This window comes from Peromyscus maniculatus, chromosome 3, assembly GCF_049852395.1.
Source record: "Peromyscus maniculatus bairdii isolate BWxNUB_F1_BW_parent chromosome 3, HU_Pman_BW_mat_3.1, whole genome shotgun sequence".
NCBI classification, from domain to species: Eukaryota; Metazoa; Chordata; class Mammalia; order Rodentia; family Cricetidae; genus Peromyscus; species Peromyscus maniculatus.
The window spans coordinates 87214302-87226872 of NC_134854.1; the positions used below are offsets into that span (position 1 = coordinate 87214302).

At 43.0% G+C, this 12571-nt stretch overlaps 1 protein-coding gene across 2 annotated transcripts in view; it reads left to right on the forward strand.

Moving 5' to 3' along the window:
* Window positions 1-12571, forward strand: part of Prdm5 (PR/SET domain 5) — a 222759-nt gene that overhangs the window by 41053 nt on the left and 169135 nt on the right. Inside the window, exon 1 of one of the 2 annotated variants that reach the window (XM_042273429.2) lies at window positions 837-966. The exons of the other annotated variant lie outside the window; for it this stretch is intronic. Coding sequence (XP_042129363.2) covers window positions 874-966 — 93 coding nt within the window. The 5' untranslated portion in view covers window positions 837-873. Of the gene's footprint in view, window positions 1-836; window positions 967-12571 lie in introns of those variants that run through there. 2 annotated transcript variants of the gene reach the window in all.

A 12571-nucleotide genomic window follows, 5' to 3' on the forward strand; every position in this document is an offset into this window, starting at 1 on the left:
TTTAAATACATCCTAGGATCACCTGACCCAGGGACAGCACCATCCACAGTGGGTTGGTCCCTCCGACACCAATCGTTAATCAAGAAAATGTCCCACAGACTTCCTACAGACCAATCTGATGGAGACATTTTCTCAAATTTAAGTTCCCATTTCCCAGAGGACCCTCAAGTGTGTGTCAAGTTGACAGAAAAACTAATCAGGGTAATTGGTCAATTAAAGATTGGTGGCCCAGCCTTGTTGAATGGGATGCAAGAGCCCAGGCTCTATCTGGTAACAGGACTTTGCAGTCACAAGCTTTGGAAAGTATGATCGCTTTCCAGAGGACACCTCACCATAAATATTACTTAAATACTCATGTCCAACTTTCCGCTTGAACTAGAGCCTACTAGTTGGCGGCTCATTAGTTCAGCTCTCGACATGACACAGCCACTATGATTCAAAGGTTTCCCAGACCTTCAGGGTTGGTCTTAGCTGTGGTCATCAGAAGGCTGTTTTGGAGCTGCCAAGGCTGAACCAAGGTCCATTTCGTTGTGCATTTGAGGAGACTCCAGAAACCTCTGCCAAAGGCAGAGATGGTGAGGAGGGCTGGTGTGGCCACAGGCTCATCCTCAGGGCGGGAGGCTGGGGGGCCTGCGGTTTGGGGCTCCCAGCGGCCACCGCCAACTTTGGGCCAATCAGCGTGTCCCGGTGTCCCGGGCGCCCCGCCGCTCCGGCCGCGCCTGCCCCGGCCGGCCGAGGAGGGGCCGGGCGGCGGGGAGCCGAGCAGGGAGGTGGGGATTCTGGGAGCAGAGCTCATTTCCTCCTCCCGGCCGCCCCTGGCCCGCACCCCGTCTCCACGTGCGGCGCCCGGGGCGCGCGGCCGAGCGGCGGAGGATGCTGGGCATGTACGTACCAGACAGGTTCGCCCTGAAGTCGTCCCGGGTCCAGGACGGGATGGGGCTCTACACGGCCCGCCGCGTGCGCAAGGTGGGTGAGCGGCCCGCGCAGGCCGCGCCACGTCCCAGGGCCTGCGGGGAGAGCGGGCCTGCAGGGAGCGGCCGTCCTGGCTGCCCACCGCCGCCGCGGGGGCGAGAGGCTCGCGTGGGCCGCTGTTTCCCCGGAGCCCGCGCCAGGCGGCCTCTGCCTTCAGAACGGTCGCGGTGGTCAGACCCTTCACTTCATGTGCAGATGAGCCCAGTGCAGTGCAGGCCCTGGAGCCTCGGAGAGGAGGCTTTTCGCACTGCCTCCCCTGGGGTGATGATCTGGATCTTCGGCCTATTTTCTTTGCGCTTTTGAATTATATTCTGGCGTTGGATCATCTTCCAGAACTGCAACAGGCGTGCGATCAGGGCAAGCGCAGGTTGCCCTGTCTGGGTGATGACGCACTACAGATGTTGCAGAGATGTAGAAGGCAGGATAGCAGAGCACTCCAAACCTTAAGTTACAGCCTTAGAACATGGTGGCCTGAGCTATGGTGGGTTAGCAGATGTGAAACGAACCAGGGTAGGCCGGGCAGAAGCATCCAGAGTAAGCAGAGCCAAGGTTCACCGAGCAGGGCCCATGCTTGGTACTTTGTACATATATCTCATTGAACTTTACCAGCTCAACACTCTCTGGAGCCAACTCTTAGTTCTCATTTAACAGGTAAGCGGAGGAATTCTAAAGTTAGACATCTTGCTGAGTTAATTTAGAATTAGGCCTCAAGCCCATGGTTTCTGAATAGAGAGTGTATGTTCTTTTTAGAACATTCTGTGATAGAACAACATGCTTTATAAGCCCTGCCCCTGACACCTTCGCCAGCTTCTCCCCGCTGCCAGGCTTTGCTTTGATATTTGGAAAACAGAGGTCCAGAGGATGGCTCTTGAGACCCCAGTTTCAGCCCCTGATGCTGAGTAAAGACAGTGCTGGGTTCACAACATAACCCACAAGGTTCCATAGCCCAAATGGAAAAAAAAAAAAACAACACCAAAAACACCCCACATATTAACATTTTATCGGTGGCTATGTGGGAGGATGTTCAAATGTAAACAAACAAAACACAGGAGTTGATACTTCGTTAAATTTAGTAATGAGTTGGATAGATGTTGCCAAACGACCAAATGTTAAAATCAACAGTCTTTCAAAGCCAAATAAATACAGCCAACCATCAAATGACTCCCTTGTACCACTGACATTCTACTTCTGTTTTAGTCTTACAGCATGAAAAACTCCCAAATAGACTTTTCTTAAAAGTTTCTGGCAAAGGTATAATTAAGAACTGTTTTGTGCTCATGAATATTAAGACACCAACCATTTTGTTCAAAATAGGAATTGTCACATAAGCCTTTTTTAGTCATTGGGCTGTGCATTTTCTTTTGATGTTTTCCTGTGATGGTGTTGGGAGCACTGTTTGGTGCGGGATGAAGTATCTGGAGTCATAATATCGCTGCATGGGTAGGCACTCACTCATCTTATGCTGCTAATGGAACTTTAACAGAAAACACGGATTTTTTTTTTTTTAACCCAGATTACATCTACCATGCTGACCATGCAGAACACTGCTTACAATAATATAGACTACTTTTGACAGAGTTGTTATTCCAAGATATTCAGTCACATGGTCATGGCTGGCTTCACGGATGCCTGTTAGTCGACTTTGGCTTTTTCCTCCACTAAAAACTGAAGCCACACAGCAGATTTTAGCTGAACTGTAAGATCAAGCTGAATGTTCTACAAGTCCTACCCATTTCACCATGTCTCAAATCTTTTTTCCAAGTCACCCATGTAAGATAAGTCACTTATCTGACTATATTTCAAGAGGTCTAAGAAAATAATAGCTGTGATTGGAGCTGTGTTAAGAACATCACTGAAAATGTTTTTCTAAACAGACTTTGGGATTTACCACTTTAGAGCGTGTGTTAACCATTACAGATGTTATATCATACTTTTATAGCAGGTGTGCTTGTATAATACTTCTGTTTCACAATGTAATTGAAATTCAAGTTATCTATGGATTTAAAGTTCAGAGATTAGTCGGGTGGTGGTGGCACATGCCTGTAATCTCAGCACTCAGGAGGCAGAGCCAGGCAGATCTCTGTGAGTTCAAGGCCAGCCTGGTCTACAGAGCGAGATCCAGGATAGGAACCAAAACACAGAAACCCTGACTCAAAAAACCAATAAATAAATAGATAAATTAATTAATTAATTAAAGTTCAGAGATTAGAGTCCAAAATAGGCTTGGGGAATCTTCCAAGAAATGCCCTATTTGTACATTCCACAGGTTTATTTGGGATTCCCTTTCCAAAGGGACCCCTTGCTTCTCTAGACTTACCTCGTTGTGAAGCATTTCCTTCCTTCATAACAACTAATTGGAGTGGCAGTTCATCATGTCCTGGTTTGTCATGATACACCCCCTGCAAATGTACTTACTGCTCAGTGTTTTACTTTGTTTGCTGGTAGCATTGGTTCTTGATTGCTTAACATTTATGCATTAAAGCCTGGGTGTGTTCCTTTAACAAAGGGAAGAGAAAATGTGTTTTGGAGCAAGAGTAGGGAAGAGTAGATTCTAATAGGTTCCTAATAATGATGTTTTAAAGAACCTCATAGGTGCTCTAGTCAGTACATTATCATGGTAAAGGTGAACACACTAGAGGCCCAGAGGTTTATAGCTGCCTCTCAGGTTTCCATTCTTCCCAAAGTGTCATCAACTCCCTGACTTTCAGATGAAGTCAGACACTTATTTCTGATGAAAATATATTAATGAAAATAAGTTTAATGCCCAGATTATATAAATTAGAATGAAAACTTAGAAAGTAAAGTTGAAAGTGTACAGTTTAGAAGAAAATAAAGGATCAAAACAAAACCAACCAACCAACCAACCAAACAAACAAACAAACAACTTCAAAAGAGAAAAGAAAAGCTAGCAGAAGAAAGATTACCGCATTCATACAGGAAGACTAGATTTTGTGTAATAATGTGTTTTGCTAAGAAGTTTAGAAGGTGACCCCTTTAGGACCAATGGGTTTTTATCCTAGGGCTGAAACTCTGGCAGTAGATGCTTATTTCATTTTCTGGTGGCTGATGGTAACTCACTAATCTGGAACCAGAATCACTGCAGTGACACTGTCTCCCTGTTTATACAGTCAGGTCTCACCATGGGGAGCCGTCAAGGCCTGTGTTTCTCACTCTTCTTATACATTTTTAAAGGTAGATCATAGATCCACTTAAACCGTTTTCCTAAACTTTGTGTTTGGCTTTTGAGACGATGGCAGCTACTGACAATTAAATGTTTTGTTTATAATTTAATATAGTTTAACTAATGAAGCATTTATGAAGCTGTTGCAAGTGCTAGGAACTGTGCTTGTTACAGGAGACAGAGGTGAATGACAGAGATGGCAGTCAAGGATGCTTTTCTCGGTTCTTTCTTAGGCCATGCAGCAAAACCTTGCTTCATAGGCAACAGAACTGATGCTAGGGAAAGCGCTATCCACAATCACGTGGTTCATCAGAATGTGAACTCAGGTCCTTCCACAGACAAGTTGGGCATTTCTAATGTAAAATTTGGAACGTTCCAGAATTGGAGCATTTTGAGTCTATATGATACCAGAAATGGAACACACTACATGTAGCCAGGCATACTAATGATAGTGTGGAATTACCTTTTGTGTAATTTCAGACAATGTGTTAAGTAAAGAGAATATAAATTCTCTGTTTAGACTTGGGTTTCATCTCCACATATTTATATACCTTTCTGTCTGTGTATCTACAGCTATATAATATCCTTCCCTCAAATCTGGAATCTACAACACTTGGCTTTTTCATAGAGACCAGATTAGGAATAGTCAACTTGTACTCTTTCTATTAAAGAGGTGTTTTCCCTGTAATTGTAAAATATTAAGCTCACAAATACAGATTCAAATGTACTCAAACATAAATATTATTTTACAAAAAATAAGAAGGGAATATGTGCAGTCCTGAACATCTCTCATGTAGCAGTACCCTGTAGATAATTTCTCTTATCTACTTTGGCTCTTGATATTATAGTTATTTTACCAGTGATCTTTTTTACTAGGCCATGTTAATTGTGTAAAATAATGGGTTTCATTGTGCACTCACTTTCTTTGTCCTCTCTGGTCCCCCATCATCCCCCACTGATCTTCTTCATTTTCCTAAATAAATCTGCCTCTGCTTTGATGTCTTAGTGTGTGTGTGTATATATATATATATATATATATATATATATATATATATATATATATAAAATCTAGATTTGGCATATGAGAAAAAACATGTAATACTCATCCTTCTGGCTTGGCTTGGTTCATGCAGCATGATGGTTTCCACTTCCATTGATTTGCCTACAGATTGCGTAATTCCAATGTGTGTGGCTGAGTGAAACACCCTTGTGTGTGCATGTGTATAACTAATTAATTAATGTGCCACATTTTCATCTGTGCCATAACTTGGCTACTGTGAACAACTCTTTTATGGTGATTGAATACATTCCATATTGCAGTTATACCATACTATTTGTTTATTTCCTATTTACACAGTCATTCAAACACTTTAGTCACACTGTAGGCCAAGATCTGTACTAGACAGTTGGCTAGAATAGTAAAAAAAATGGATGTTCTGGCTCTTGTGGAGCTAGCATTATCTAGTAGTTAAATCATATACTGTATTAGAACATGATAAGTGCTATAGAAAAAAACAGTAAGAGTAGGGCTGGGTGTGGTTGGCTGGTGAAGAATGTTATAAATTAGGTTGCCTAGTTAATTTCCATTAAAGTGAGCAATGTTTTGAAGGATGGCAGGAAACCAGCCAAATATATTTCCAGGACTAGAACGTTCTGGCCAAGGGAACAAGCTAGTCCGAAGTCCAGAGCAAAAGTAGAATTCCTGATTCCTCACTTTTGCATTTTTTGTGTCTTCAAGGCCATTCCCCCATAGGTAACAATGCCATGTTTGGTTGCCTATTTGGGATGGACTTTGGCCGATTTAAATCTTACCTTTTCAGTAGCTTTTGTATGTTGAAGCAGTGCTTTCTGGGAATCAGCAACCTCTTAGGTTTTTTCCTTTCACTAATTAGAGACTCATTGGATGGGGTCTTGCCCCGAGGCCACTTTTCCCTTTGTTCTAGTGCAGAGCAGGTCTCTCCTTAATGGTCCTAATCTCTTTTATCAATCACAGTCTCTTTTCCTGCACATGCCTTGGGGGCATCATTAATCTTCCTGGTCCTATTTTTCTCTCTAAACTGTATTTGGTATCCTTCTTCCCCATTTGCTCTTTTTCACTGTAGACTTGCATAAGCATGACCAGTAATAACCATGCCACCGACTCATTTTCATACTGTCTTGAAATGCCTTCCACCAAAGAAATCCATCCCTTCGAATTTAGCCCTGGGCAAGTTTTTAGGGCATTGGCAGAAAGCATTCATATTCTTTACTAAAATACCAGGAATGCCCTCCAGTCAAGTTGTTAATAATGTGTCCTCTGAAACTTCATGAACCAGGCCACTACTGGATGCATTACTCTAGTGCCACCATCTTCCTCTGTTATTAGAAGGTGTTAGTCTCTGATTACAGCATTCAACTGTAATCCATTTCTAAGTTCTAGAGTCTTTATCCTAGTTCATTTTAGTTAATGGACTTCTTGAAGGTTTTCTTATTAAACCATGTGTGCAATATTCCTTTTGAATCTGTGTATGAACATTGCTCTCCTTACACCTTGAACTGTTTAAACGACTTTCAGAGGTTTTTTGTTTGTTTGTTTTTACATTTACTGAACATTTTCTCAAGGTCCCATTTGATTGTTTATATTGTTTGATGCTTTGGGTTTTACAGATAACATTCTAATTGAGCTGGAAATCTTGTCAGGTCTCTTGATTTATCTCTAAAGTTCAGAGAGTTTATTAGAGTTTGCCTGGGCTCTGATGCCACCTTGCACAGGAGTCAGTTACTCTCATGTCACCTAGCAAAAGGGTAAGTGATTCTGATGTCCGCTTAGCATGGGGGTGACTCTGATGTCATTTAACAGAGAAGTGAGTGCCTCCAAGGTCACCTAATACAAATTGAATGTCTCTGATGTCACCTAGCATGGGAGTATCTCACATCACCTAGCATGGGGGTGACTCTGATGTTAGGATACAAGAGCGAGTGTCTCTGAGATCACTTAGCTTGGCAGTGCCTCTGACATCACTTGGCATGGGAATGAATGAGGCCATTTCATCTACAGAGGCAGATTTATCTTCAGCTTTAGAAACCATCTTCCCAATTACTGTCTTTCAACCTACTTTTTAAATATCCTCTGAACTATATAGATTGGAGCTGTCCTTGAACTGTTCTCCAGAAATCTCATTCTTACCTCTCTTTGGTTTCCTTTGAGATATGTCTTTAATTTGATTCCCGTTTCTTCCTATGTTTCAATACATTTTCTAAAAATATCCAATTGTGAAATTATGTTTTTTAATTATTAAAAGTTTTCATTAATGGTGCTGAGGAGATGACTAAGTGGGAAAAGTGCTAGAAGAATGGAATTCAGATATTTGGGACCAACAAAAAAGAGCTGGGGGCCTTTGCAGTTCACCTGCCATCCGGAGTTGGGGAGATTGGGGAAAGGGGATCCACGGAGCGAGCAGGTAGCAGGACTAGACAGGTTGGTGAGCTCTGTGTTCCCCAAGAGACCTTCACTAAATAAAATGGTAAACAATTGAGAAAGACACCTATTGTCAACCTCTGGCCTACACAGACATGCACACAAACTTATGTGTGCTCTTACACAGGTACACTCACACGTGGGAATGTGCATACATCCATGCACCTACACTACAAACAAGTATTCATTCAAGTAAGTTTTTATTAAATAAATCTTTTGAGTTGCTGTATTTCAATGCTTCCGAGTTCCATTAGAAAATTCTTGTATTCTCTTTTTATTTATTTTAAGTAGTTTTCTTGTTTGCTGTGCTAGAATGGGGGCAAGACTTTGTGCATATGAAATAGGCCCTCTGTCACTAGCTGCACCTCCAGCCTGTAGCTTTCCTGCGACTGAGGATTCCATCTGCCAGAGGAGTTTGTTTGTCTTTCTTTTTTTAACTCCATGAGTTGGGTCTCATTGTTTCACTTTGATCTCACTCCCTCTGTCAGGTGGACCCTGTTCGTTTAGGCCACTTTTGTGGCCGAGTCAATGCTGCAGGTGGCAGTAGGCTGTTAGGTCCCATCAGTCAACTCTCTGGCCTCCATGCACCTTTCTGCACTCAAGGGCAGATGCCTTTCCTGTGTCTGACTTCGGAGCTCTCCTCATAACTCTCTAGTTTTCAGTGACTGGCCCTTTGCACTACCTCTCTACTTGCCTGTTAGCCTCATTCTGGTTCTTTCCGACTTCAGTCCTCACTGTTCCACAGTTGCTCCCAGATGCTAATAGCAGTTGTTTTGCTGAGACAATCAAGTCTGTAAGGAAGTGGAGTGGAAAGGAAATACGCTGCTTTCTGTTATATTATGATTATATTTATGCCTATGTCCATGTCTGTCTGTCTATGTTTGTATCTATCATCCTGTATACATTGCCTCCACCGTTCCTTCCTCACAACTCTGTACTGCTTCTTCCACGTGTATTTTATGTGACACATTTACATTGCAGAATGAAGAGTTATGGGTACCATTGCATTTCTTCCCCCGACACCTGCCATAGCAACTGTGAATAGTAGACATGCCTAGATTCTAGATGGGGAGAAATAGAGAGTGACAGAGGCATCGGATATACTTTGTAGTTGACTTCCTTCAGTTCAATTAAGGACTTCTGAGTTAGTCCCACACGATGTCTTCATTTAGGTCATTAGTTCTCTCGTCCAGGTAAATATAGTTTTTTACCTGGTTACAGTAATAATATTCATAACAAGACCAAAGTTATAATAGTAAAGTGAATTGATATGGGGAACAGTTAAACTCTACCTTAACATTCACATCTAGGAAAGAAGGCTGGGTGATCTTCCCATGGAACTCTTTAGAAACACATTTAATGTACTGGTGAAGTCCTAATTGTATTATAAAAGCATATTCCTGCACAGTACTGTAACAGTGAGACATAATCATGTTCTAAAGGAGATGCTAAACCCCTGTGAAAAAACTATTATTTCAAATACACATGCTTCAACTTCAGATTGTTCTGAAGTCATAATTTATGTCTTTTCCACATGTGTTTACTTGTGAACTAAATAACACACAGTGCTTCAAATATTATTTTAATGTTTGACAAAACAGTAATTTCCCAGTGTCTTTTGACACCAGCCCATAGTCACTTTACTCCAGTTGCCTCTTTTTTTTTTTTTTTAGGATAAAAAGCCTAGGTTCCAACTCCAAAAAGCTGGACTTGGCCCACTACCCACAATACATGAAATTACAGAGGCATAATGGGAAAAAGAAGAGAGAGAAAATTGTCCACATTAGAAAGAGGAAGGAATAAGGGGGTGTAAATGACCCAAGTCTGTCTCAGGGTGCTGTCATGGGGTCTAGGTTTAAGCTGAGGGCAGGAAGCATGCATAATGGCACCATCTCAGTGGGGTGGGGTCCCAATATTGTTATGCTCTAGGTCTAATCTGTCCTGCAAGGTGGGCTGATAGATTGTTACCTTGTTTATGTGTTAATCCCTGAGGGTGCCACACCATCCCGACACAGGTTTTCCTCTTCCTGGAGTCGAAGGTGAGTTGAGACAAAGGTTAAGAACAATAATTTCCCTCTGTGCTGTTTGCCAAAGGGACAGAGAAGCTGGGCTTTCTTTATGGTTTTAGTTATCTTGTAAACCCAAGAGAGGAACCGTACTTTTTAGCAAAAACAGCTTCTCAGTGCCTGCTTCAATACTATGATGGTTATATCTATCAAAACCCTTTAACAGGCACCCCCTCTGTAACAGTGGCTTTCAAAGGAGATGGGGCCTGTTTGCAGAGTATCCTACATCTGATTTATCTGGTTACTTTCCCAGAATTTAATTAGTTTATCATTGCTACTTCCTTTAACTTGGAAATTCTGTAAATTGTTTTTGTCATGAATACACCATATAGTAACACTATGTGATGGCTATTATTGGTTTTCAACTGACTTCATCTGAAATGAACTAAACCCAAGGGGCTGGGTACCATGAGAGAGTTTTCTTAATTAAAACATGTGAGGTGGGAGGATCCATCTCTAATCTGGTCCATACCTTATGGTGGCAGCCTATATAAAGGACGTCCATTGCGGCGCGCTCCTCGGCCAGCGAGGAAGAACGACCACCATGCGAGGATCCGTCTCAGAACACACTTTATTGGAGCGCCTCTTGATCAAGGGAGAGCGGGAGGTGAGGGGCCCCGAGAACTAAACTGCAGCTGCTTATAAAGGGAATCAGGCAAACGTGCCGTACTGTGATTGGGTCCCGCCAGAATGCTAGCACGGGGAGCCACGGGATAGGCTGAGGACATAAGGCCAATTACCATACTCGTGCATCATAGCCAAATATGGAGTTGTTTACAGCTAGGCTCCCAGGAAGCCAGCGCCATCTTTGAATAGCGGCTCCCTACATCTCCCCCCTCTTTATTAATTAAGCCGCAGGAGAGAGTATAGGTCTGATTTCTGCAACACAAGTATTTCATCCAATCAGGTCCCCACCTCATGATGTGTTGACCGATCGAGGATGAGTTAACTGTGCATAATTGCCTGCATACCTTCCCAAGTGCAATGGACCAACCAGTCCCTGGGGTACAAAGGCTATGCATATAACAATTGTCCACATACCTTCCCAAGTGCAATGGACTAACCAGTCCTAAGGGTGCAAAGGCTATGTGACTCCATGTGCAGTCAGACTTGCTCTCCTTGAAGGAAGGAAAATGTCCTACACTTCAAGTGCAGTGCACGAGCCTGGCATCCTGTGCTTAATTGTCCACACACCTTCCGAAGTGCAATGGACTAACCAGTCCTGGGGGTGCAAAGGTTGTGTGGATATTAGGTATCTGGGGGGAGGCGCCACACTCCAAAGCGGCCAATGCTTGAGTGATAATGCCCTTGTCCTTTTTGTACGTGCTCGCAAACTGCAGACCAACCACAGACAAAACACGCATCCTCCAAGGCAGCATGCCAAAATTAAATTCTATCTCCCTTAAACCATCCATACCCAGCCTTAGTCAGGGGGATACAATCCCCAGACTGATCTAACTGGAAACATAAAGATCCTTTCTCGGGAAAGATATGGTTTTCTCCTAAGGTCGCTTGTACCATATCTAAATTCAACAAAAAGGAAGATTAATTGCACTATTGGGAGTAAAGTATCTGGGAAAGACTTTTGCATTATGTTGTATCGGCATCGGCTTCGGGAACACAGACAGTATCCCCCATCTCTGTTCCATCATCCCTGGCTGCAGGCTCAGCAGAAGCATCAGTAGGCCCAACCACGGAGGCAACCTTGATGATTCGCGTCAATCGACTCGGTACCCAAATTGGATCCTCCTTGTCCTGTGGAAGAACACAAACAGCTCCCCTGGATCTCGATATTACGGGATCCGGTCCATGCCATTTGTTATTTAATACATCTTTCCACATCACTTTTTCCTCCTGACAGGGAGATGCCACAGTGTGTCTGTCAGCCGCTGAATCGCCAGCATCATTCAAGATTAAAAAATTAAGAGTAAATAGCGCGAGAGATATTTTCTCTCTGGGAGAAGCATGCTCTGCTATCCCCCGTTTTTGTTTTTGAATCAATTCTTTAATACTTCTGTTGGCTCTTTCAACAACGCCTTGGCCCTGAGGATTATAGGGCAGGCCTAACGTGTGCACTACTTGAAGTTGTGCACAGAAGGCACGGAATCCGCGAGATGTATACGCGGGGTCATTGTCTGTTTTTATACGCTGAGGCTTTCCCCAGGCTGCCCATGCTTCTAGGCAATGAGTCTTGACATGAGTTAACTTTTCTCCCGCTAAGGGTGTGGCATGAATGACTCCAGAATAAGTGTCAACAGATACATGAAGATATTTTAACCTTCCGAATTCAGGAATATGAGTAACATCCATTTGTCATAATGCACTCGGTTTGAGTCCTTTAGGATTCACACCCACATGAGGTGGATGGAGGAAAGTAACACAGGAAGAACAGGATTTTACAATCTCTCTTGCCAGATGTCTGGGAATGGAAAATTTCTGTCTTAATGTGTTTGCTGGCACATGATAAAGTTTATGGAATTCTCTAGCAGACTCTATGGGATCCGTCACCACCAAGGCCAAGGATCGAGTAGCACCATCAACCAGATCATTAGCCTGGGACATAGGCCCTGGGAGCAAGGTATGAGCTCGAATGTGCCCAATGAAGAATGGCTGCTCCCTATGCACTATACAAGTCTGTATCTGGTGAAGGATGTTAGACACCGTGCTAGTATGCTTAATAGATGCTTCCCTCAAGGGAAGCAGCTGCATTCACCACATACTGCAAGTCTGAAAACAAATTAAAAGGTTCTGGGAATCTTTTAAAGACTTCCAAGACAGTCTGGCACTCAGTAATTTGCAGGGCATCAGGCCGAAAACGAAAAATAACAGGTTTTTGTCCTTGAACGACAAAAAGCACTTTTACCAGTCTTAGATCCATCAGTAAATATTGTTAAT